General features: G+C 47.2%; 4 protein-coding genes across 6 annotated transcripts; 2 read left to right on the forward strand and 2 right to left on the reverse strand.

The window, feature by feature from the left end:
* Window positions 1-779: 779 nt before the first annotated feature.
* LOC126077363 (putative uncharacterized protein ZNRD1-AS1) lies at window positions 780-5,660 on the reverse strand. Of its 2 annotated transcripts, none has more exons than XR_007517734.1 (3): window positions 5,574-5,660; window positions 2,406-2,481; window positions 780-1,956 (listed from the first exon to the last, which is right to left on the reverse strand). XR_007517734.1 is itself a non-coding variant. In XM_049886674.1 (3 exons), exons 1-3 carry the CDS (start codon window positions 4,678-4,680, stop codon window positions 1,207-1,209), a joined length of 861 nt encoding a protein of 286 aa, XP_049742631.1. In that variant the 5' UTR covers window positions 4,681-5,660; the 3' UTR covers window positions 780-1,206. The 2 variants fall into 2 exon arrangements, 1 of the variants encoding a protein (XP_049742631.1); XM_049886674.1 differs by having other exon boundaries at window positions 4,646-5,660.
* A 67-nt stretch (window positions 5,661-5,727) lies between these two features.
* Window positions 5,728-10,734, forward strand: POLR1H (RNA polymerase I subunit H). Of its 2 annotated transcripts, XM_049887830.1 has the most exons (5): window positions 5,728-5,794; window positions 5,995-6,150; window positions 6,352-6,452; window positions 6,639-6,748; window positions 9,535-10,734. In XM_049887830.1, the coding sequence occupies exons 2-5, from the start codon at window positions 6,015-6,017 to the stop codon at window positions 9,557-9,559; spliced, it is 372 nt and encodes a 123-aa protein (XP_049743787.1). In that variant the 5' UTR covers window positions 5,728-5,794; window positions 5,995-6,014; the 3' UTR covers window positions 9,560-10,734. The 2 variants fall into 2 exon arrangements, with proteins under 2 accessions (XP_049743787.1, XP_049743700.1); XM_049887743.1 differs by having other exon boundaries at window positions 5,732-6,150.
* Window positions 10,735-12,383: 1,649 nt separating this feature from the next.
* On the forward strand, window positions 12,384-15,529 carry PPP1R11 (protein phosphatase 1 regulatory inhibitor subunit 11). Its single transcript, XM_049887621.1, has 3 exons — window positions 12,384-12,619; window positions 13,719-13,827; window positions 14,280-15,529. The coding sequence occupies exons 1-3, from the start codon at window positions 12,551-12,553 to the stop codon at window positions 14,480-14,482; spliced, it is 381 nt and encodes a 126-aa protein (XP_049743578.1). The 5' UTR covers window positions 12,384-12,550; the 3' UTR covers window positions 14,483-15,529.
* A 130-nt stretch (window positions 15,530-15,659) lies between these two features.
* RNF39 (ring finger protein 39) lies at window positions 15,660-20,332 on the reverse strand. The gene is made up of 4 exons (XM_049882822.1): window positions 19,800-20,332; window positions 18,084-18,106; window positions 17,771-17,862; window positions 15,660-16,729 (listed from the first exon to the last, which is right to left on the reverse strand). The coding sequence occupies exons 1-4, from the start codon at window positions 20,160-20,162 to the stop codon at window positions 16,149-16,151; spliced, it is 1,059 nt and encodes a 352-aa protein (XP_049738779.1). The 5' UTR covers window positions 20,163-20,332; the 3' UTR covers window positions 15,660-16,148.
* Window positions 20,333-24,379: the final 4,047 nt, after the last annotated feature.

Below are 24,379 nucleotides of genomic sequence, written 5' to 3' on the forward strand. Positions count from 1 at the left end.
TGGCAGGAAGTTCTATTGGACCACCCTGATGCAGCAATATCCAGGGTAAAGGGTTTCCTTCTAGTACAGGATGGGCATTAGGACCATTACCACTTAACTATAATATTCCTTAAGGTATCCGCTCTCCATCTCTCTGATTCTCTACTCACCAGCTCTGAATCCCTACTTTCCCATCTTTTTGGTATCTGGGAAGAGAGTGAACTCGAAAACAAATTTCATTCTACTTGGTGATTACAATTCTCACTGCAAGTACATGAATTTGTTGACTGATAATGAGTGTTGGAGGGATGTGTGTCTGCATGTGTTTGAGAGAGCATGAGTTTGCTTACCCCTTAGTGGACCTAAACATTGGCGACATCTTGCTTAAATGGTTGATAGAAAATGAGAAAATGTGGAGCTGGAAGAAACGTGAGAGATCATTACACTCCTTTCTCTGACCTCATTCTTCTTCCTTCTCACCCTGCTCACCTAGGATGGCTCACGTGTCCCTCCTCTGTACAGCACTCTGTACATGCCTCTATCATACCCATTACCATGTTATATTATCAGGTTATAGAGTGTTCTATGCCATTAGTTGTGAACTACTCAAGGGCAGGAATCTCTTCTTATTCATCCCAGCAACTAACGCAATGCCTGACACATAAGATGTTCTCAAAATTAAGTTTCTCACACAAATATATTGTATGGTGCAAGTGAGATTTTTAGAGCCTGGTTAGTAGTTCCCTGATGAAGGCATGAACTGGAAATGAAGAAAGACCATATACTAAACTATAGCAATCTCATCAAGATAACTGTGAAGGGCTGGGAGCAGGGAGAATAGGAGAGGCAGATTAGAGCAAATCCTTATTCATCACTATCACCCAAACCAGGCCTTCCAATTATCAGCAGTGTGGGACACCCCAAAGTGGGGACCAAGCCTTTATTAAATACCTAATACATACTAACACTTCACAAAAATTACAACCTCCAATTAATGCTATGAAATATTATCACACCCACTTTACAGAGCAGAAAACTGAACATCAAAGAGGATAAGCAATTTAACCAAACACAACGCAGCTAAAAATAGCTAAGCTAGTTTTAAGTTCAGAACTATCTGATACTTCCCAGAATGGGAATATTCACTGAACCCTGGGGAGAGATGAGAACTTGCATCAAAAAAAAAAATTCCAGAGTCATGATTTTATCACAAAAACCACTGAAACTTTACCATTCTTTTATTTTTCCTATTTGATTTCTCAAAAAGGGTGGCATAGTTAAGAACTTTCTTTTATGTGGTTTTATAACTGTATTCTCTTCCTTTCTATCTTGAGACTTTTCCATAAGAATATTTACTTTAATCAGATTTGCATGGCACGGCTGGAAAAGAGGATATGCAGTAACCCTTTCAAACTCTTTTATCTCTTTCTTTACTTTCCCGTGCTTCTCATGTGTAGGTGACTGGCTCTGGTTTATTTTCAAGAGCCTTTCCTTGAGTCTTTGCTCTACAAGTTCTCTCCCTCGAATCATGCGTTCCTGGTGATCTTTAATTTGTATCTGCTCCCTCTCATGTACCTGCTTTCTTCTCTGTGGGTTCTGCATGCCATGCTCTTCTGGCACAATCTTCGGGAGTGTTGTTTCACTGATGGGTCGAAGCAGTTGTCTTAAGGTTTTATTCCTAAGTTCTCTGGCCCCTCCTGTTCGATGTATGTGCCTCTCTATGTGTTTCAGCTCTCTCTCAGGTACAAAATAGCACCGTTTTTGTCCCTCTATGCTTTGGGTTGTTTTCTCCTCAGTTTCACTGTCTGTCTGTTGTTCTTTCATCATCTCCACTACTCTTTTATTATAGTAAGACTCTGCTTTGGCAAGCCAGTAGTCAAGAGAGACAGCCTGCTCCTTATAAAGCATTTCATACTCTTCTTGGTATTTCTGAATTATCAGTCTTCTTGCTGCTGTTGTATGCAAGCCACCTAGATTCTGTCAAAGTAAGGTATAGCATTTTAAAATGTGACCTTTTTGAACACACTTAAACACCTTCACTATTGAAATCAAGAAAAGATAATGAATGGTCTTGTATTTATTTTGGTGTAATAATCGTGGTTTTACTCCCATCACTCCCAGGTGAGCATCACCCTTTACTGAATTACGATAATGTCCAACCCATGGTAAAGAAACCAATAATTAGTTCTTGCAAAATACGTTGTTTGGGGTTTTAAAAATGATACTTTGTTTTACAACTGTGGATAAAAAAAAAAAAAAAAAAGGCCTCGGACCCTCGGGCCCCAGGGCCGCTCCACCGGGGATATAGCTGGGAAATATTTGCCAGTGTAGACCTACTACCTGAAGATGCCACTTTGGCAGAACAATTTTAAAACTAACATTTCTTCTTTTAGAGGTTACAAACTGTATGCTGTGAAAATATTTACCAAAATTTTTTTCTCCAGTGGGGACTGCTGACCTACAGCAATCCTAGGGTCTTTAGATGCTTTAGCCCAGGCTAATCTGGAAGACAAAAAAAGCAAAAATAGATTAGAATGTGGAAGTGTGAGGGCACATCTGCCCAAATAATGTCTGAGTCAAGGAACCTGAAGGTTTTGGCCAAAAACAAGGGTATTCCCCTCACAAAGAGAAAAACCTGCTAACAGGCAGGGCTACAGCCAGGCCATTTTCCCGCAGGGAAACCAATGCATTCCTGCGGTAGAGAATGATGAATGCTCTTTTAATAAGAGGAGGATCTTTCCTTTCACATAACCTAAAACCGTACTTGTCTTGTGGACTCAACCTGAACCATTCTGAATCTTGTATCTGGGATTGGAAGTAGGAAGAGACAGATTTCTTGGCAAGGTGTTGCCCAGACACTTCTATGTCAGATCGCTCAGTCTCCTGGTCTCCTTTGCCTTCTGAGGTAATTCTAGACTGTAATGTTCTCAGTTCATTTTCTTTCTGTAGTCTTTTGATCCGGGCCCTCTCTGCCTCTATCAGGACATATAGCATCTCTGTGCTCTAATCTTTTGTTCTGAAGTTCTGTCCTTATTTGATCTCCCACCCCTCTGCTTACCTGCCTTATGCTGTCAATCATCCTTCACCCTAACTCCATTATGAGACCATTCACTGCTGAGCCCCTCGGGATGGGAATATACATTTACTCTGGTTTATTTATGGGACAGGTTGATTGCAAGACAAGTGAAAGCTACTAACTTTTTATGTATCATCCCTGGTCTGATCTGAGTTTACTGTGAGGTCTTATTTAAACCACGAGGATGCCTGGCATTTCATCTCTGTGCCTGTGTTTACAGTATTTATGGTTAAGAGCATGGGAGGGCAAGGTTTGATTTCTAATTCCACCACTTCTAGGTTACCCGTGATAAGTAACTTAAGCTCTCCATGTTGGTTTCCTTACCTATAAAATGAAGACTCAAGACAAAAATCTGTCTCTCGGGGTTACAAAGGTTAAAACAACAAACGTGAATCCGATATCAAAAGCTTGGCACGTGCTTCGAATATGGTGAGTAAATGGCAGTGATCTACTCTTCACAAGCCAAGCCCTGATTCTGTATAAATTCTTGCCAGTGTATACAGTGAGTCTGTCTTCCTCTGAACAAAAAAACTTTTTATTTCTACAACTCATTTGAAAATCAATCATGATTTATAACATCTATATTGATATATCACTTTTCATATTTTGATGCATTATCTTTTCAATTGAAATTTAGGCTCATAAAGGGCAGGAACTATTTTATCTACAAAGATAATGTGATCCGTCTATATTATCAGAATCTGACATAAAAAATTCTGTGACACTGACCTCTTAGGTACATTCACATTGCCTAACGTTTATCTATTTGTAGATTTAAAAATGTGACTTTACTTTTCTCTGTATATAGCCTCTAACACAGACTTAACATTAAAACCTGTGATCCCAAGTTCCCTCCTAGTTCCCAAAATTAATGATTTGTTGATGAACCTTATAATATCTGAGCATCTTTCTCCATAGCACTGTATCTATCTTTTTAATTAAGCATTTACCAGTCTTCCTTGAACTATATAGGCATATTTGTTTGATATGCCTATCCTGGGCTCTCACATTTTGTATCTACTAGTGTACTGTCATTGTATTCTAATTATTCACTTATGTTTTTTGAGGTCAGAGAAGTTTTCAACATCGCAGCCCCAGCCTCAGCTCAAAACCTGGCATAGGTGCTCATTATGTACTGGATTCACTTTTGAGTTTTTGTTGTGAAAGGGCCATGACTTATAACGCTTGTGTCCCTTTATGATATTATCCAATTCATGGTGAATACTCATTGAATGCTGTCAAATCTGAAAAGGGAGAACTGGAGAGGGACGAGGGCTAATTTTAAATTTCCATTTGCAAAGGAGACAGACACAGAAAGGTGAGGATAAAAACTGTCTACCATTACAGGCCCAGCAACAGACCTCCCTTTGTAAGATAGGGAAAATGACATCTGGATAAGTGAAATTATAGCGTTTGTTACCCTCCGGTAAGTGGCTAAGAGTTTTTAAGCCCTTCACTATTACATATGTCTCCATTGTGGCAAAGACAGACCGGTGCCTCTCCCCAAGAGAGACCACAGCTTGTAATCTTCATGGAAGAAAATAGTGATGACTCCAAAACTTCTATACTGAAGGAGGTTAGCACAGTTACCTGAAGATGGGAGAGCTGGGCGGCAGAAGAGTCATCTAGAAGCTGCACTCTCAGGACAAGAAGTCTACTCAGATTGTAGGTTACAGACGAATGAAAATAGCAAGATTTTTCTAAAGATATTTGTCTAAAGATATCTGTTCTAAAGATCTGTGTTTTATAAAAGATTACAGAAATGTCAACGGACCACCTAATGGATGGCAATGATTTAGAGTTGGTTGGGCAGGGGCGGAAGAGGAGGGAGGGCGGTCCCCAACTGAGCCAAATTCAGCCGAAGTCTTAGTGAAATCCTATCCAACGGCTGCCCCCTTAACGGAACCTCCCTCTTGTGGCAGGCGTCTCAGGGGTAGGGCGGAGGAAGCCCCAAACCGCCTCTCTTCTACCACTTCCAAAGTCCTGAACCCTTTCCCAAACATCCCACTTTCTCTCTGCTTCCTGTTGTGCATCCTTGCTTCGCCTTCGCCACCTTCTATCCCTTAAGCCAACTACCCACTTCCAAGCGCCTCTACTCTTGCCCCTCAAGCGGCAACGTGCACTAGCACTATAACTCCCAGAATGCTTAGCTTTGTTTTGAACCACTGCGCAGCCGCAGAAAGGAGATAAGCAAACAAAAACGAAAAACACCAAACCAGCTGCCGTCGCTCCAGTTGATTCCGACTCATACGGACCCTATAGGACATAGCAGAACTACCCCATAGAGTTTCTAAGACTGCCACATCTTCCTCCCGCGGCAGCAGGGAGATACAGGCTCAGAAATGGCGACAGTTATAGTTTTCTAGTCCAAAGAAATTAGTATTCAGGGAGGTTAGTACGGTTTTGAGGGGAAGGTCCTTGTGGGTTGCAAGGCCAAGAAAATAAACATTCTAGGGTCCTGGGGGAAAAAGCCGGACCCGCAGCCAAGTTAGCCGTTTTCTATCCGACGCCACAGTACCAGGCTAAATAAATGTCGTCCCCGATTTCTCTTCGTAGACCCTCGGCTCCTTCCTAAAGGCTCTCTGGTTCCGGTTCGCAACTTCTTATGACGTCATAGCCAATCGTGAGCCGGAAAGCCTTGACGCTCTAGCCCGCCACGCTCTCGCTGCTCCGCCGCCGGCGCGGAGACAGCGTGGTAGCCTGCGGCATTGACTTGCCGCTTTCCTCTTCCGCTGGAAGGTCTGTAGGTCCGGTGATGCCCGATGAGGTTTGGGTATTCCTAACACTTCGGTTCTCTAGTCGCTGAGGCAGGAGACGTGCGTGGGATGAGGGCTTGACCTATATATACCCAAGTCCTGGGACACAATTGGAAAGCCTTCTGACTAGGGAGGTTTTAAGAAGCCTCCCTTTTGTTGATAAAGTCATCCTCCCATCCCAAGCCTCTACCATCAGTCCCGTCATGGATCTCGCTGCCACCTGCTCCACCTTCCAGTCGGACCTGGATTTCTGCCCGGACTGCGGCTCAGTACTGCCTCTGCCCGGGGTTCAGGATACGGTCACCTGCACTCGCTGTGGCTTCTCCGTCAACGTGCGGGGTGAGAAACTCGTACTCAATGGTCCCGGGAGGGCCCAAGGTGGAAGAGTCGGAGACCTGGGGACCCGAGATGGGCGGGATTGGGGAAGGGACTCTGGAGCAGGAAATCAGGCACTTGTACCTTTGGTACAGAAGGGGACACAATTGGGGATTATATGGGGCCTCTCTTCGACTTTACAAACAGTTCTTACTTCTTGTGCAGATTTTGAAGGAAAGGTTGTCAAAACTTCATTTGTGTTCCACAAACTGGGGACAGCCATGCCTATGTCGGTAGAGGAAGGGCCTGAGTTCCAGGGACCTGTGGTAAGTTAATGAAGTCAAGAACTGTCCATAGGGGGAGAGTGTGATTGCAAAGATCTGGAGGGTTTTGGACCCAGTTCCAAGAGGGAAGAGGGGTCTTTAGAGCAGATATGTCTGTGATAGCCTGATTCCTATGAGAAGTAGGGGGCTTTGATTAGGCCTCCCCTGCCTCACTAGTTCTCTTCCCAGATTGATAGACGCTGCTCCCGATGTGGTCATGAGGGAATGGCATACCATACCAGACAGATGCGCTCAGCTGATGAAGGGCAAACTGTCTTCTACACCTGTACCAACTGCAAGTAAGTATTATTTCCTCTTCCTCTGCTTTCTCAGTCTGTTTACTAACTAAAATACAGTGGCTTAAATTTTTACTAAACATTTCTTTTCTTTGATCTCATCCAACATTTCTGTACAGTTTAGGTAATAGGGAGATATGTGGCCTTTTTTTTTTTAAGTAAATTACTCTTTCTTACCCTTTTTATAGCAGTTAACTAAACTTTTAAAAAATATTTATAAGAAGATGAAAAAATACAGAAGGCAGGTATTGCTTAGTGGCCACCATGTTATGCTGGAGCCTACCACTGCAATCAAGGTACTTTTACTTTGGTGAGAATTAGTAAAGAGTGTGGACTCTGAATGGTTTTGAGAACTGGCCTTTGTCTTTGGTGTTCTGTAGTTCCATTATAATGTGTCAAGATGTGGCTATCTTTTATTAATCCTATTTGGGATTTGTTGGACTTTCCAAAACTAGGGATTGATTTTTTTTCTTAAACAACCTTATAAATGATTAACCATTATCCCATTGAATGTTGTCTTTCCCCTATGTTTAATTCTCACATTCTGGATCTCTAATTAATTGTGTAAGGAGTCCCTGGGTGGTGCAGAGGGTTAAGCACTCACCTTCTAGTTGAAAGGTTGGCTGTTCGAACCCACCCAGAGGTGCCTTGGAAGACAGGCCTAGTGACCTGCTTCTGAAACCTCATGAAGCAGTTCTACTTTGCACATGTAGGGTTGCCATGAGTTGGAATTGACTCACTGGCAAACAACAATTAGTTTTGTAGTAAACCCTCTGTTCACTATTTCTTACAACCTGTCTGTCTTAGTTATCTAGTGCTGCCAAAACAGAAATACCACAAGTGGGTGGCTTTAACAAACAAATTTTCTCAGTTTAGGAGGCTGGAAGTCTGAATTCAGGAAGCTAGACATCTGAATTCAGGGCACCAGCTCTAGGGGAAGGCTTTCTGTCTCTGTCAGCTCTGGAGGAAAGTCCTTGTCTCTTCAGCTTCTGTTCCTTGATTCTTGTGATCCTCATGTGGCATGGTATCTGTCTTCCTCCATCTGCTTGCTTGCTTAATCTGCTCTTTTATATATCAAAAGAGATTGAGTTAAGACACATCGCTATACTAATACTGCGTCATTAACATAAAACAAAGAAAAAACATTCCCAGATGGGATTATAACTGAAGGTATAGGGGTTAGGATTTACAACACATATTTTGGGAGGACACAATTCAGTCTATAATACTGTCTTTCATATTTTCCATCTTTTTTCCTCTCTATGCTGCCTTCTGGGTATTTTCTACAGGCCTCTCTTCTAAGTTACTAATTCTTTCTTCAGTTTATTTCGGTTATTATTTTTTCATTTTTATGAGTTCTACTTGATTAGTTTTCAAATCTTAGTCATTTTTAAGTCATTTTTTAGTGTTTTTTTAAAAATAACTAGTTCAATTTAAATGCATATTACATTTAAATTGAGTTATTTATATTCTGTTTCTGGTAATTCTGGTATCTATGGAAACCCTGGTGGCATAGTGGTTAAGTGCTAAGGCTGCTAACCAAGAGGTCGGCAGTTTGAATCCACGAGGTGCTGCTTGGAAACTCTATCAGGCAGTTCTACTCTGTCCTGTAGGGTCGCTATGAGTCGGAATCAACTCGACGGCAGTGGGTTTTTTGGTTTTACAGCCTTTGTGATCTGATGCTGCTGTTGTTTCTGATGACTGGCTCATGGTGCTGCTTTTCTTGTTTTTGTGTTTTTACTATAAACTCAGGTTTTTTAGAACTTTATGGGAATTTTTTGAGGCTTGGGGTGAATGCTGTATTGTCAGCATTTGTGTTTGCTTTTTCAGGTGTCTTGAGGCACTATGGAAACGCTGGTGGTGTAGTGGTTAAGTGCTACAGCTGCTAACCAAAGGGTCAGCAGTTCGAATCTGCCAGGCGCTCCTTGGAAACTCTATGGGGCAGTTCTACTCTGTCCTATAGGGTCACTATGAGTCAGAATCGACTCGACAGCACTGGGTTTGGTTTTTTTGGTTTTGGGGCACTACAAAGCTGGAATCACTTTAAATAAATTCTCAGCTTCAGGTTTTTCAAACCGCACAGGTAGTATGAATTTGGGCTGTAAAACCATGTAAGGGCCAAGCTTATGGTTAGAACTTCTCAGGCAAGGTCTTTCTCTCCCTCTACCTATTGAGTCACATTCCCCTTCTGCAGAGATGGATTCGTTTACTTTTACATAGACCGGTAGCCCTTTGGTGGGGGTGGTGTGCAGATTTATAGGGATCTCCTAGCAGATGTTGCAGGTTTTGTCTTTGGTTTCTTATGCTCCGTGTGGCTGTCAAAACAGTAGTTCAGGGGCACAAAAGGTAGCAGGGGACTTTTAACTTACTTTTTTGGATTCCTGGTTTTACATCATTTTTGACCAGTGAAAAGATTACCTGTACTTTCTAGCCAACTCATCAATGGATTTTAGAAAGAGAATTTTCTCCAGTCTCTGGCTTGCCTATTTATTTTCTTAACTTTTTATGAGTAGAAGTTTTTTATTTTGATGTTTATCCATTTTTCCCCCTTTTATGGTTAATATTTTTTGTGTTCTAAGAAATCTTTGTGCACCTCAAGGTCATATAGTTCATCATATATATTTTTTAGTCACAGTGTTTTTAGTTGTCCTGACGTTGTCTAAGAAATCTAGTTTTCCACAGTGGCATAAATAAAAGTTCTTCCTTAATTCTTTAACTGAATGTCTCATCTTACACTGCTACAAACTCTTCCTTTGGCCTAATGTACTGAGTCCTTTATTTTTCCATAGGTTCCAGGAGAAGGAAGACTCTTGATGTTTTTTTTCTGGGCTACTCAACAATTTCTCCTTCCCTCTCCTCTTCCTTGGAAGGTGAAGGGTATTGGGTCCTTAGATACCCTGTCCATGATCGTTGGTTGCAATATCTTGTTCTCAGAAGGAAGATTAGATCATGTGGGGACTACCGTTGTTTCCAGAGCACTCCAACCCCTAGTTAAGTTTCCTTATTAAAGTTATATTTCTCTAGAAGACTCTAACATATATATGCTGTTTTTAATTTGCCTTATTTCAAAAGAAATGTAAATGAGCTTACAGAGATATATTCTTTCAGCAAATGTATCAACTCAGAAAGATAATATAAATTAGTAATATAAGACAAAGAAAACAAAAAACCCAAGGACAAAAAATGGAACCAGAGATGATGGTAATATAAAAAAGCAATTAAAAGTATTCCCTCACTATTTAAATCTATTTGGTTACTGAGTTTAGGAAAACAAAAGTGGAAGTTTGGACAGTGAGAGGTTCAACCAAAAATCTGCATCTATTTGGTTTATAAGTTTGGGCAACAAATTTGATACCAGGGAGTACCAGTGTATACTTATGACAGTGAACAAGAAATTACTTAAATGGAAATATTTTTTCTTTAGCTGCTGTGATGCAGTGAATTACTTAACGTGGCCCTTCTAGCCATAGTCTTTGTGACTTCTGCACAATGACTGGGTGGGACTATGCAAATAAGGTGCTTTTGGCCCACCAAGGGGATTGGACAGCTTGCTGCTAATGCAAATAAGGTACATGGAACACTTGTGGGGTTGGGACCATGCACATAAGGTTTATGGAACCCTAACAAGGGGATTGGTCGGTTTTGACATCCCACTAGGCTTAAAGCGAGACACCGGGGAAATAGAGGGAGGAGTTGTAACAGGGAAGACAGCGAGAGACCGCGGCACAGCAATAGCAAGAGTGATAGTGGTGCAAGCTGGCAGGAACCACGAGACCAGCATGAGATGACACCGAGTTAAAGAGTTGTAACTTGCCGGAGAAGGCCCCAAGCAGGGCACAGCAGCAGAGGGTGAGAAGAAGCTGTCTTGATTAAGAACTGTATCCTGAGTTGTTCCTGTTACTTCTGAGTAGTTACTGGTCCTGAGCTGTACCCTATTACTTCCCTAATAAATCACTTAACTGTAAGTACAATTTGTGAGTTCTGTGAGACATTGCAGCGAATTATGGAACCCAAAGACTGGAGGGAGAGTACTGAGGGGAGGGGGAGTAGTTGACGTTAGAGATGATGGAGTGGTACAGCAGTTTGGAAAAGTTGGACGTTTGGAACATCTTCAGCCTCTGCCTCAGGAATCAGCTTTGTGCTGATCCTTACAAAAGAAATCATTCATTCAACTGCCCTGGAGATAAATGTAGCACACAACTGTGTGTCTCTTCATATACTCACACCTTTCAAACACACCACCCTGTTTTATCCCTACAGCAACCTGGAGAGATGGGTAGGGCAGTCTTCCTAGCCATACACTTGGAATGTTCTTGTAGTTGACTTTCCTGCCCCGCTCCCAAAATCTGAAACAAATCTGTGCATGTTTCCACCCTACTTTAAGCCATTACCTGGCTCATACACTAACTGGATAAAGTCCAAATTTCATAGCAAAGCATACAGGGCCTCCCATATAACCAGTGCATACCCATCAAGTGTCATCTGGCACTCTTCTTACATCCCAGCAATACAAAACCGTTTGTGCACACACCTCTGACTTTGTCAGCTGTTCAATCTAAAAAGCCTTTGCCCACCTCCCGGTTCCCTTTTTTACCAATTTTTTTTTTTGCTCCCCAAGAACTTGTATATATTTCTATTGCAGCACAAATTGCCCTATGTTGTAATTTCTGGCCGTTTCTTCGCTTAGTCTTATTCATCTCCACCCCAGTAACCAACTCAAGCGAGAGTACGCTGGCAATTGTTTCACAAATTTACTTCAGTTTTAATATCCTAATGATTTATAGTAATTATCTGCGTGCCTGTTTTTACCACTAGTATGGGAGTGAGTAGTTCATGCGCTTCCATCTTCAGGGCCTAGTACCTGAACCCATTGCCATCGAGTCAACTCCGACTCATGGTGACCCTGTAGGACACAAGAGAACCACCCATAGAGTTTCCAAGGAGCACTTGATGGATTTGAACTGCTGACCTTTTGGTTAGCAGCCGAACTCTTAACCACTAGGCCACCGGGGTTTCCCAGGGCCTAGCACAGTAATTGGAATAACCCAAGTTGAAGATGCATGAAGTGCCTTGCCTGCACATTTACAGGTACAGGGCGAGGGCTAGAACCGAGATCGTTTGATTCCTCAAGTGTATTTTCAACTGCACCAAGGCTTCCTCTCCTTAATTCCCAGGAGTAACGACCAGGAAACGGGAATAGGCCATTCTAGGGTCTTTACTATTGCCCCTTAGTTTTCTCCACCCAACCCTCACCGCAAGGGTTAAGGGTCTGGGGCTCAGTTACAGAACATCACAAACCTTAAGCTCGCGCCAGGGCTAGCCGTAGCCCGCGGGGCAAGATGTCTGCAGCGCCGGGCCCATCCCACCTCTACTAGACCGCCCCTCCTCCTTTATCTCTAGTGCGCTTTCACGAGCTACCCGGTCGGTTTCAACCCACTGCAGTGACGCTCCCCTGCAGTGACGCTCCTTCCGCCAAATAGCTAGTTCTTCTTGCGGCGCCTGCGCAGGAGGGCGGAACTAACCTGGGGACGCCTGCGCTCTGACGCTTTAGCTGAGGGGAGGGGGCAGGGAGAAGGGGAACTACAGCAGTCCTCACACCCGGAAGCGGAGAGCCGGAAGTGGGGTTGGACAGGTTATCCCAGGGGTGGGGAAGCGGACGCCCAGGAGGAGGGGGAAAAAAGAAGGCGGAGGGTCCTGGCTACTACACTGAATCCGATACCGATTCTCTCAGATCTCAGAAATACTGAAAAAGGGAAGGGTGTCTTGTACCCCTTCCTCCCCTCCACCCTCTCCTCAGCCTTAGCCATGGCCGAGGCAGGGTCCGGGATGAGTGAGACCGTCACTGAGACAACGGTTACCGTGACAACTGAGCCCGTGAGAAAGGCGGGGGGCGGTGCTGTTTAGGGGTCTGGGAGATATTGGGAGGGAGGGACAGGTTATTAGAGAGTTGCTCCAGGAACTGCGCTTGGGGATATGCGAGGAGTGGGGTTGAATATCTGGGGTTTCGAGAATCACAAGATACTGGGGATAATTGGATGGAGCAAGCGGCTAGTCAAAGGACATGCAGTGGCTTAGAGTTAGGATATAGGTGATGCTGCTTGGGGTGATGGTGGTATAACTAAGTAATGAAAGAATGAGAAATTGGGGGTGAGGACCAAGGAGGGCGCTGGGGGGTGGGGAATGAAGGGCCGTGTAAGGAAGCATGGCTGGAGGCCAGTTAGTAGAGGAATTCAACCGGAAGCATACTTAATAAATATTTTTTTAATTGAATGTAAAGAGGAGTGGAAGGAATGAGGGAAGAAGGGAGATGGCGACAAGTGTTTTGAGAAATCAGAGAGGGGAGATGTGAGATGGAGAAATAAGTTGCATTTTTGCAAAAATAGAGATTAAGTTGCTTTCAAAGGAAGAGGGTTGCATTGGTTTAATGCCTGGATTAAGGAAGTTTAGAATAGTCGTTACTGGATATGCCAGGATGCTAGGGAATAGATGGATGGGAAGTAGGAAGGTCTGAACTGGAGGATGGGAGGGGTGAGAATGGAGGTCTTTCTGTAACGGAAAAAAAGGAATTGGGGGTCTGAATAAAGAAAAGATCAAAGATTAGGCATTGGGGACTGAGAAAATAATTTTCATGTATTAATACCACCAAGTATGATTTGGGAGGAAGACGGAGATAGAGCGAGGATTATATTTTCCTTTGAACATATGCTGAGACCTTCCCTAGGTTAGGAATTGTGTCTTCTCCGTGCACTATTGGATATCAAGAACAGGAAATAATTCTTCAATCTTCCTCAGGGGACTCCCTGAGGCCAAAGACCTGTTCTATTTTATCTTTTCCCAGCCCTCAGCTCCTCTTGTACTGCGTTTGTGGTACTGATTAAGCTGGGAAAGGGACGAGAAAAGGCCCCTGGGAGGGAGTGGGAATGGTCTGTTGGAGGGGAGTAGATAGGTATGCCCATCTGTCTTAACCCTCCAGGAGAACCGGAGCCTAACGATCAAACTTCGGAAACGGAAGCCAGAGAAAAAGGTGGAATGGACGAGTGACACTGTGGACAACGAGCACATGGGGCGCCGCTCATCAAAATGTGAGTAATCATTGGCCCACAGTAGCCCTTAGGTCCTGGCTCCCCTCTGCAGATCTCTCTTATATCCACTGGCCACCCCAAGGACCCCAGATGCTTATGATCCTGTCACTGTCTTGCTGGTTCTCTGGCATTAGAGAGAGGAGGTTAATAATAGAGGGAAAGAGGTGGGGAGAGGGCTAGAACTGGGGTGTGCCTAGGTCTGAAGGCAAGATGTAGCAGAGGTTAGAGAAATGGGGTTTTGGATTCCTGGCTCTATAAAAGGAGAGCCCAGGACATAAGGGTTGGGTCTGTGAGTCCCAGAGGGTAAGCCTGGGGAAGCTGGATCCTGGAAGGTAGGAGGAGGCAGTGGTAGATGTAGGAATTTTCACTGAGATCCAGTGAGAATGGAGCTGACTCTACATCTTACACTTTCTTCTTTTTAACTGGGTTCCTCCCCCCACTTCCAAATCTAGGCTGCTGTATTTATGAGAAACCTCGGGCCTTTGGCGAGAGCTCCACGGAGAGTGATGAGGAGGAAGAGGAGGGCTGTGGTCATACACACTGTGTCCGGGGCCACCGCAAAGGACGGCGTCATACATCCCAGGAACCAACCCCCACCACCCCTCCCCAGCCTCCTGACCCCTCTCAGCCCCCTCCAGGGCCAATGCAGCACTAAATTCCTCTCTCCCCCACCATTCCATTGTCTGCTTGGCCCTGAATGTATCCATGTGGCTACTTGGGGACTAAACTCATGGTTTGATCCCTTCTCTAGTCCCCCTCCTTCCCTCTTCTCTGCCTGATAGAGGGAAGAAGAAGAGGAGGGTGGACAGAGATCCTGGAATTCTGACTTGCTGCTATACCAGAACCCGGGCTTCTGGGTTCCCCCAGCCCTGATTTCTCTTCCCAAGACCCATCCTCCCCTCCCCAGGGATCTAGGCATCTTGGTTCTAGTCCCCTCCCTTTGTTCTCACTGCCAAACAGCCTGTCCTGGGATCCAGTTATCTCAGTCCCCTGAACTCTACTTGAGTCCCAAACACTTAAACTGGGCTTTCAACAGCCCCAGCTTTCACTGCCAGGGTCCCAGTCAGATTCCAGGCAATCTTGCCCCAGCTATGCCCATTAATCCTGGCTTAGAGCTCTTCCACTAATGTATTTACACAGTCCTAACTCTTAGTCCTCACCTGTGGGATGTGAGGTTTCATGGAAGACCTCAGGGCTCCCAGCCCTACCTCTCCTCCCCTTCTGACCACTCCCTCATTCTGTCTAGAGGAGTTAGGAGAGAGAGGTCTTTGTCATTCTCATCTGTAATGGAAAATGGAGCAAGAAATAGTCGTGTTCTTTCTCAGAGATCTAGGATTCATGAAAGAACTGGCTCTGAAACTGGCCAGTTAGAATCGTCTCCTCAGCATCGGTCTTCCAGCTTCTGAGACAGATCCAACATAGTCCCAGGGGCCTAGGTCCCTAGAGGAGGGAGGGAAAGGCGGGAGCTGAGAGATGGGGGTGTGTGCCTCACACTCTTACCCCTTCCTTGTTAGGCTTTAATGCCTCTGCCAGCCCAGATGTCCAATTCTCTTGGTCCTCTCCACCCCTTACTGGGATCTGAGTATCACTTCTCATGCCTCTTGACATGCACGGTTGCAGAGATCAATCAAATCCATACCACCAGAGATCTCATTTATTGCCACAGATGCACAAAATAAATAACCCAAGGTCACAAAACGTGTTAAATACGGGCCCATTTATACACATGGGGAAAGATGCGAGCCTATGTACAGGGTTGTTTCGGGGAGTCTGGGCCATTCCCAGGTAGAGAGGAGAGGTAGCACCATTGGTTCCATTGTGAGTACGTACAGGTGGTAATCTTAAGAAAGCTCTTAATGGAGAAAGGCTGTGAGCATAGGAAGCAGTCATGGATGGAGAACTGGTCCACAAAAAAAAAAAAAAAAAAAAAGGCTATTAAGCTTCCCAGAGGGCCCTGAGGTCTTGGCCAGAGTCAGGCCATCTGTTTTTTAGTAGGCAGCTCTTGTGTAGGAGAGGCTTCCAAGTGCACAAGGCAGGGAATGGAGAAGGCTTTGGGCCCTTCTGTGGAGGTAGGAGAGGCTGGAGTGAGAGCTGAATGTCTGACTACCAGGGCATCTGTGTCGTAAACATGGGTCCTTCATCCATACTGATGGAGCAGAGCCTGCTCTCTAATTCAGCCTGGGAATCCTGTAAGACGTGGAAAGGTCAGTTGGGGAAGACGGGCAGGCGTGGAGGAGGAGAAGGTCCCAAGAGGGAGAGGCAGGAATGGATTCCAGCTTTGGTGAGGATGTGGAAATCTGGAGACCAGTCGAGAACCACACTCAGCCTTCTGCCGGCACGATGCGGAGCAGGGCGCGGGGATCGCGGGTGCAGAGCAGGGGGAAGACGCGCTCCCCCAGGGGGCCAGGCGCCTGGAAGGCGAAGAGCAGGTCCAGTGAGCGGCCGTCGTAGAAGGCGACTCGGCCCCGCTCCCAGTCCAAGTCCACGCGAATGCGGCGAGGCGGGGGCCCAGCGCCCCCCAGCAGGGTGGGCTCCGGGGCCGTGAGAGCCCACAGGCGGCCTCCACGGCCCTCCACAGCCCACACAGCCCCCGCGGGGCACAGCCCTACGCGGCCCTTGCGTCGCACTGACTCCCCGGCCGCGCCCACGGCGTAGCGGCTCTCCCCATCGTCCTCATCCTCCCCAGAAGAATCCTCGCAGGAGACGGTGTCCGCGGTCTCCACCTCCCAGCAGTGGCGGCCAGCGCCGAAGCCCTGTGCGCCCAGCACTGCCGGGAGCTGGTCGAAGCGCGCGGGGCTGTCAGGGGGCGCGGGCGTCCCTGGTGGGGCCAGTCGGACACTGCGGCAATCGGAGGAGATGACCAGGTGGCGGTGTGCTGTGCCAGGATCCAGGGTCAAGTCGGCTGGAGAGGGGAGGGCAGACAGAAGACCGCGTGAGAGGGGCAGAGAATACTCCCAGAGGGTAAGGGTAAGGGTGCTAGAGGCCCCCAACAGCTGCAGGTGGCTGCAGAACCAAAGAAGGCAAAGGTATATGATATCAGGCCTGGGCAAGAGGCCATGGGCACTGATGCACCACTGACCTCTGTAGAATTGGACTACGGACTGGCCCTGCTGCCTCAGGACAGGGGTACAGCTCAGAGATCCAAGGGGAGGATGCCTGGTTTGTGGGGTAAGAGGAGGGAGAGTGAGGCTGATCAGGGACTTCTAGGGAGGGGTGAAGACAGATAGCTAGGCAGTGACAACTGGATTGTGGCATGGGAGCTAGGTCAGCAGGATGGGGAAGGCGAATCTAAAGAGAAAGACATACCTGATACTGGGACCACGAGAGACAGAGGGGAGAGGTAAGGGGAGGAGTCTAATGTATCCAGAGAAACCAGCCCACCCACCCACAGGAATAGGTGGGGATAGACAGACCTATTTGTATAGGAAGGGTGGGGCAGAGGAGCACAGAGAAGGTGATAATAGCCAGAGACCAGAAAAAATAACCATTGATGTGTATGTATGGAGTACTTTGAGGAAAGATTTCTGGGTTAGGGGTGTTAGAAAAAATCTGGGTTGCATGGGTTGGTGGGTGACCAAGAAAGTGAAGCATCTTCTCTAGGCAGTTTAAAGAAGGGTGGTGGGGGACAGCCTTGGGAGTGAGTGAAGAAGGAACTCTGAGCACCCCAGAAGCTGCAGAGAAGGCCCAGAGTCCCGGGGCAGAGAGATGCAAGGGTCCTGAGACCCTTATGGCAAGGGGTGATGAGAGGTGGTGGAACAGAGATGCCTGGGAGGCAGCTGGCCTCTAGGGGTCTGCACTGTGAGTGTACGTAAAAGGAGGATGAAAAAATGCCTGCAAGATGAAGAGTTACGGATAGACATCAAAAAGGGCTTGATCTTTGGGAGATAAAGGGAGAAAACCTAAAACAAGCTCAATCAGTTACTCTCCCTTCTTGCTTCCTTACCAGTCAGTCTGTGAAGCATGTTTTTGACCACTGGGTAATCTTCAGGGAGGTCATCCTCTGAGTTCGGTGACTTGGGCATTGGAGCATCAAATCTGAACAGATCAGAGAGCAGGGTCAGGAAGTCAGTAGACACACCTCTGCCCTGTGATGCCCCACCACCATCCCACTCACACCTCTAAAACAGGAAGAGGTTAGGCCATACCCAGAGAGGGTGGGGGCAGAGGTGTGTGTGCGGGCAGCGGGGGGGAGCAATGGGAAGGTGATGGGTGTGGTGAGAAATAGTGAAAATGAAGGAACAGTAAAAGAAGCTCACCTGCTCCATGTCTTCCTCATGTCCTGGGGTGGTCAGAAGAAAACATGGATGTGAGCTCTGGGCTTCATACTGTGGGAGCCCTGTCCCTTTTCCCCTCTCCCCAGGTATGAGTTGGTGATGCCCCTCCCCACCTCTCAGAGTGATCTCACCTCGTTATCCCCTGTGCCCCTTTTTCCTCTTGTTCTCCCCTTCCACTTTCATGACCCTCTCTCATTCCATCACTGCTTTCTCTTCATCCTCCAAACTCTACCCTCTCTATCCTCTTCTCCCTGATCCATTCCCCGGAGGTACTTGGTTCCCCTTCCCCAGCCTCATCCATGCTGTTTCTTGCCCTCAGAGTTCCTCAGCCCTTCTCTTTCTACCTTCTCCTATCTATCTCCCTGTCTGTCTCCCTGTCTGTGTCTATCTATCATCTGTCTCCTATCTTTTTCTACCTTCCTGAGTTTATCCCACACAGCTATTCCCCGCCCCCTTACACACACCAAACACACACACAAAGTCCTTGGACCAAGCTGGCCAAAGAGTTGATATTTAAAAACCTTATAACAAAGCTGCCATAAAAGCCCAGTAGCGTTTACTGGCCCTTTGCTTTGTATCTATCTACCCTAACCAAGTAGGCAGCTGGGCTTGGATGTACCCCAAGAGGCCCAACAGATCTGCAGGGTATCATGGAAGCAGGAGAGGGTGGAGTGCTCCCCTCTCACTTCTAATACTAGATACCCCCCAGCACACACACATCACTTTCCAATTGAGGTGACAGGAACAAGCCAGTTTGGTGGAAATGGGGAGAGAGGAAAGACAATTTGCCTAAATAAGCCAATTACACCTAGACTAATTAGCTCTGTGAAGGCTTCAAAGGAAGGAAGGCTGCTGGGGAGAAGCCAAGTGGGAATCCGGATGTCTGGGGGCTGGGCGAGGAAATGAGGTTGACTGGTGGCTGGAGCCCTTCAGGTGAGGTGCTGCATGGGTGCTAGGGCAGGGACGTGGAGAGGAGCCAGAGGGGCCCCCAGCTGCTCTCCCGGACCTGCCTCCTCCCACCACCGCCCCTGCCTGGGGCCCTGGGAGGAACCGAGGACAACAATAATAAACAATACGCAGCTCCGGCTCAGAGTCGAGGCCAGGGACTAGGGCCGCGATGCTCCCGGGGCAGTTGCTGCTGCGCCTCCCTACCCGCCCCACTCCGCTTGACAGCGCCTGCCTTTGCGCTCTACTTCAGCTTCTCCTCCGCCTCCCCTGCTCCGCTCTCGGCTCGCTCTAGCCCCAGTCGCTCGCCGCCTGCCAGCGCCCTCCCCACTGCTAGCCCTCTTCTCTCAGGGGGCCGGGCGGCGGCCCTTACCGTACTCCCTCGGTTCCCGCGCTCTCCGCAGGGTATCCTGGGGGCTCATCGAGTTGTCTGGAACCTCAACCCCTTCGTTCACTCCCCAAGCCCTTCTCTCCAGTTTGTCTCACAAGACCCTGGCATCCGTCCAGCCCTCTCCCCTCTGGGCCAAGTGTCAACTCCTTCCCACCGTCCTTCCTGGAACCTCTCACCTTGGGGACCTATGGTCAGCCCCCGCTCTCCCATCCTTTGCTTTTCTCTCATCAGCTCCATCCCTTGCCTAAACATCTCTAAGAGCCCTGGCTCGGGAGGTGTCATTGCCAATTTCCCCAGGGAACCTGTGGATTTGCCACCCTCCACTACTGCCAGCTCCAGACCCGCAAAGCGCTCCGCCTCACCTCTCCCGGCGGATCCAGCCAGCCCATGGTGGGGATGCGGCCCCCGCGGCGTCGGACTGCGCGGGCCCCGGGCTCTGCCAGCTTCTCGCACAGCCCGCGGCTGATTCGCACCTCCACCGCCAGCCGCACGTTAGACCTCAAGCTGCGGCGGGGGCACGGCCGGCCACAGCACGGGCAGGCCGTGGGGGTCGCCGCTGTGCCGGTCGCTGGCGGGGGGCCCCAGCGGAGGGCCAGGCAAGCGCGGCAGAAGCTGTGTTCACACGCCAGGAGCACCGGGTCCTTGAAGGGGCCCCCGCACAGAGGGCAAGTCGCCAGCTGCTCCAGACGCTCCACCAGCCCCGAGCCCAGCGCAGGCGCCTCCATGGGGAGCCCGGGTCTAGGCACCACCCGTTCCGCGACCACCGCGGGCGCCGTCGAGCGCGCAGATGGCGGCCTCGCCCTGCTGCTTGCTGACTAGTTGACCCTCTCTCTGTTTCCCGCATTAACTTTCTGCGCTTTTGCTGCCCCTCTCCTGGGACTACCTCGCTCTCCTCTCCGAGCCTTAGTCTTCGTGAATCTCCCCGCCTCTTCAGGCTTTATAGGGTGGGAGGAGGAGCCCGCGGGAGGTAAACATCAGGCCCTTGCGTAACACCTCATCTGGTTCTCCCGCTTCTTGAGGAAGGTTTAGGGGAGGAGAGTGGAGAAGCAAGGACACCTAGGTCTCCAGCCCAGGAGGTGGTCATTATGGGGCGCTCTGAGGGCAAGGTAGCAATGTGTGGGGAGGATAGCCCCCTATGGCACCGTGAAGAGCCGGAATCTCACTTACGCCTCGGCCCGTGGTGTACACTGGGCAGGGTGCCCGTGCTCGCTCTTGGCATGTGTGCCCACATCGCCAGGGTGTGAGTCATTCCAGGTGGCTGGCACACCTACATCAGGGGGCAGGAAGCACCGATCCTGGTTTGTGTGGCTTTGGCAGGCCTCTGGGTGTTTCTGTGTGGCTGTCATTTCCAGCACCTCTCTCCTCTCCATCTTCCTGCCTTACCTATTTAGAGCTTAAGGACCCTGTGAAGCTTTGGCCGCAGGTGTGGGGAAAGAAGGCGTCCACACTCCAGCCTCCAGGAGCCAGGGTCGGCCTCACAGCTGTGCCTCTGGTTACCTCCTAGGGCCTCTATGTTACTTCCTTCCTATGTCTCTCTTTCTCGCTCTTTGCTTTTTCCTCTGAATGCTTTTGTTTTCATTTTTTCTCTTTCCCTACTTCTTTGGAATGGACTCAAGGGGTTATCTATTTTTACTCTCTTCATTCAATGAGGCCCTGAGAGCTGTCATTGCCCAAGACCACACAGCAAGAGAATAACTGAAGTGGAACTGTAATCTAAATCTTCAGACTTAACACCCTTTCTGTGACCCGACCTTCCTTCTTTTTCACTCTAGATCTCTGGAACTCCCCATGCTTTCTTTTCTGATCTTTCCTAGTGCCCTCTTTTCCCACTTCCATCTCTCTGTCTCTTTCTCTTTCCTACTCCTCCCTCCTTCCTCCTCCCTGTTCCTTGACACTCCGCCTCTCTCAAGGTAGACTGTCTGTCCATCTGATACCCTTGGGGACTGTGAATAAGTAAACACCCAAATATCTACAACTGTGAGCACTTACACTGCTCATAGTTGTACAAATATGCATATACATCACCAATGTACAAATGTCCAAGTGTGCACAAGCTTACAGACAGATACACTTATATAATGCAAACATCACAGATGTACTCAACTAGTCTCACGCATGCTGAATATCACTGGGATAGACACCCAGTGTTATTTAGGGGCAGATGGACATGCTCAAAGAAAATATGCAAAGAGACACTGGCATTAGTTTTATTGTCAGTAAGAACAACAGTACAACAACAGTGAATCTTTAGGGAATAACAGTGAATCTTTAGGGAGCAGCAGTGCTTTATTAGGCACCCCCTCCAGGCACCCTCCCTCCCCCATATTTATCGGGGAGACACTCAAATATGACACCCTGATAAACAAGCCTGTACAAACACACACATGTACACACATCTTGGAGTAAACCTACAACTCAATGCTCATAAAACGCACAGATACCTGAGCAAAAGACTATAGAGAAGACCAAAATCCATTGTGTAACAGGCAGACTTCCATGTTGCTGCAGGTAGGATAATGCCCCTCCAAAGATGGCCACATCCTAATTCCCGGAACCTGTGAAATGTTACCTTATATGGCAAAGGGGAATTAAGGTTTCAGATGGAATTAAGATTGCTAATCAGCTGACCTTAGAGTAGAGAGATGATCCTGGATTATCCAGGTGGGCCCAATGTAACCACACACACGCAAAAAAACCAAACCCAAACCCGTTGCTGTTGATTCCACTTCATAGCGACCCTATATTATGTAACCACAAGGGTCCTTAAAAGAGGAAAATGGAATCAGAAGAGGAGAGCCAGAGAGATGGCAGCAGGAAAAGAACTTAGCTTAACGTTGCTGGCTTTGAAGATGGTGGAAAGCGGCAGTGAGCCAAAGAAAGTGTTGGCCTCTAGAAGCTGCAAAAGGCAAAGGAATGGAATGCCCCACTAGAGCGTCCAGAAGGAACCCAGCCCTGCCAACACGTTGATTTTAGCCCATTAAACCCATTTCAGAGTTCTGAACTACGGAACTGTAAGATAATAAATCTGTGTTGTTTCAAGCCACTACATTTGTGGTGATTTATTACGGCAGCAATAGAAAACAAATGCACATGCTTTCCCTCTCTCCTGTCTCTGGCCCTCTGGGTCTGTCTGTTGTTGCTGGCTGCTGTCCAGTAGGCCCCAGTTCACTGGGTGGGGGACAGGGCATGCAAAATGGGATGGGATGTGTGACCATGATTTTCACTGGCTGATTTTCAGAAGCAGATCCCCAGTCCATTCTTTCTAATGTGTCTTAATCTGGAAGTTTCTGTCCAGCATCATAGCACCACACAACCCTCCACTGACAGGTGAGTTGAAGCTGTGCTTGAGGAGCGTTGGCTGGGAATTTAACCCAGTGTCTGCACGGAGGGTGAGGATTCCACCACCCAAGCACTACTTCCCTCAGGTCTGTCTGTAGCTGTCTGTTTCTGTTCCTTCCAATTGTCACATTTTCTGGGTTTCTGTTCCTCTCATGGCCTTCTAGTAGGTCCCCCTCTGTTTCTTTTCCTTTGGATTGCTTCATTTTCTTGGGTCCACGCCCAACTCCAAAGCCTTTTGGACACTGAGGTTTTTCTGGATCTGGGGTACTAGGGAAATACCTCTGAGTGTCTTCAGGAACCTTGTATTGTCATGAATCCAAATGGTTTGTCAAGGTCCTCAAGGCCTGATCAGTGGTTTGCAACCTTGTGGTTGCACATTAGAATCATCTGAGGAACTTTTAAAACTCTCAGTGCCCAGGCCACACCTCAGGCCAATTAAACAGAATCTCTCAGGATGAGTCCCAGTTTTTGTTTTCTTTTAAATTTTATTGTGACAAAAATATACATTACAAAGCATACACTACTTCCACAATTGCTGCATGTATAATTCAGTGCCATTGATTACATTCTTCAAGTTGTGCAGCCATCCTCACTGTCTTTTTCCAAATCACTCCACCACCATTAACATAAATTCAATGCCCCCTAAGCGAAATCTATCCCTCTCTTCTTGGTAATAACCTTTGGTTTCTACGTATTCGCTTATTTCATGTAAGTGAGATCTACAATATTTGCTCTTTTGCTACTGATCTATTTTGCTCAGCGTGATGTTTTTAAAGTTCATCCACGTTGTGACATGCATCAGGACTTCATTTCTCTTTATGGCTGAGTAGTATTCCATTGTGTGTATGTAGTACTTTTGTTTATCTGTTCATCTGTTGATGGACACCAGTAGTTCCAGTAGTTTTAACATCTCTCCAGGTGATTCCAATGTTTAGCTGAGGGGGAAGTACTGTCTTATATGATGTAGTGAACAGGTGGATCTGTGTTCTCCATTTCACTCTCTGTGCTGTATCCGCAATGGCTTTCATTTTCTGTTCCTTGAACATACCAAGGCTGGGCCTTTGCACTCACGGTTCCTTCTGCTTGGGTCCCTCTACCCCCAGAGCTTCACATGCTGTCTCCATCTTCTCATTTACACCTTGACTCTATTCATTAGAGAGGGCTTCTTTCACCATTGCATCTCAAGTAGTTTCCTTGAAGGCACTTATTATCTCTTTACCCAGATGTACTGTTTTCTTTGTATTTATCACTATCTGAAATGATCTCTTATTTGTTTTGGGCCTATTTCCATTCAGTAGAAAGTAAGCCGTATAGGAATAGCAACTAGACTTTGTGTTGGATGCTGAATTCTTTGCACCTGGAGTAGTGCCTGGCACACAGTAGGTCTCAATAAATGTGTATCTAGTGATTGAATTGCCCATCACTGATTGGGCAAAAGCAAAGGGTCCTTTGATTCTACTCAGACCTTTCTAAATGCCAGGTAAAGAAACCCTTATCCTCCTCAATTCAACAGCCATTCCTCACTGGCAGATGTCAGGCACAGTGCTGGGAGATGCTCAAGTGATATGAGACATGGTGCTCAGTCTAGTTCAAGATCCTCATG

This window comes from Elephas maximus, chromosome 1 (genome assembly GCF_024166365.1).
Source record: "Elephas maximus indicus isolate mEleMax1 chromosome 1, mEleMax1 primary haplotype, whole genome shotgun sequence".
In the NCBI taxonomy this organism is placed as follows: Eukaryota; Metazoa; Chordata; class Mammalia; order Proboscidea; family Elephantidae; genus Elephas; species Elephas maximus.

Excerpts from the sequence above, each read along its gene's own strand:
- LOC126077363 (XM_049886674.1), bottom strand. The coding sequence starts at position 4,680 with ATGACTCTTCTGCCGCCCAGCTCTCCCATCTTCAG. Across the intron at positions 2,482-4,645 it reads CCCAGCTCTCCCATCTTCAG|ATTAGCCTGGGCTAAAGCAT; the intron begins GTAACTGTGCTA and ends TTTGTCTTCCAG. Across the intron at positions 1,957-2,405 it reads CACTGGAGAAAAAAATTTTG|AATCTAGGTGGCTTGCATAC; the intron begins GTAAATATTTTC and ends TTACTTTGACAG.
- POLR1H (XM_049887830.1), top strand. The coding sequence starts at position 6,015 with ATGGATCTCGCTGCCACCTGCTCCACCTTCCAGTCGGACCTGGATTTC. Across the intron at positions 6,151-6,351 it reads CTTCTCCGTCAACGTGCGGG|ATTTTGAAGGAAAGGTTGTC; the intron begins GTGAGAAACTCG and ends CTTCTTGTGCAG. Across the intron at positions 6,453-6,638 it reads CTGAGTTCCAGGGACCTGTG|ATTGATAGACGCTGCTCCCG; the intron begins GTAAGTTAATGA and ends TTCTCTTCCCAG.
- PPP1R11 (XM_049887621.1), top strand. The coding sequence starts at position 12,551 with ATGGCCGAGGCAGGGTCCGGGATGAGTGAGACCGTCACTGAGACAACG. Across the intron at positions 12,620-13,718 it reads TTACCGTGACAACTGAGCCC|GAGAACCGGAGCCTAACGAT; the intron begins GTGAGAAAGGCG and ends TTAACCCTCCAG. Across the intron at positions 13,828-14,279 it reads GGGGCGCCGCTCATCAAAAT|GCTGCTGTATTTATGAGAAA; the intron begins GTGAGTAATCAT and ends TTCCAAATCTAG.
- RNF39 (XM_049882822.1), bottom strand. The coding sequence starts at position 20,162 with ATGGAGGCGCCTGCGCTGGGCTCGGGGCTGGTGGAGCGTCTGGAGCAG. Across the intron at positions 18,107-19,799 it reads GGCTGGATCCGCCGGGAGAG|GACATGAGGAAGACATGGAG; the intron begins GTGAGGCGGAGC and ends TGACCACCCCAG. Across the intron at positions 17,863-18,083 it reads ATGAGGAAGACATGGAGCAG|ATTTGATGCTCCAATGCCCA; the intron begins GTGAGCTTCTTT and ends TGATCTGTTCAG.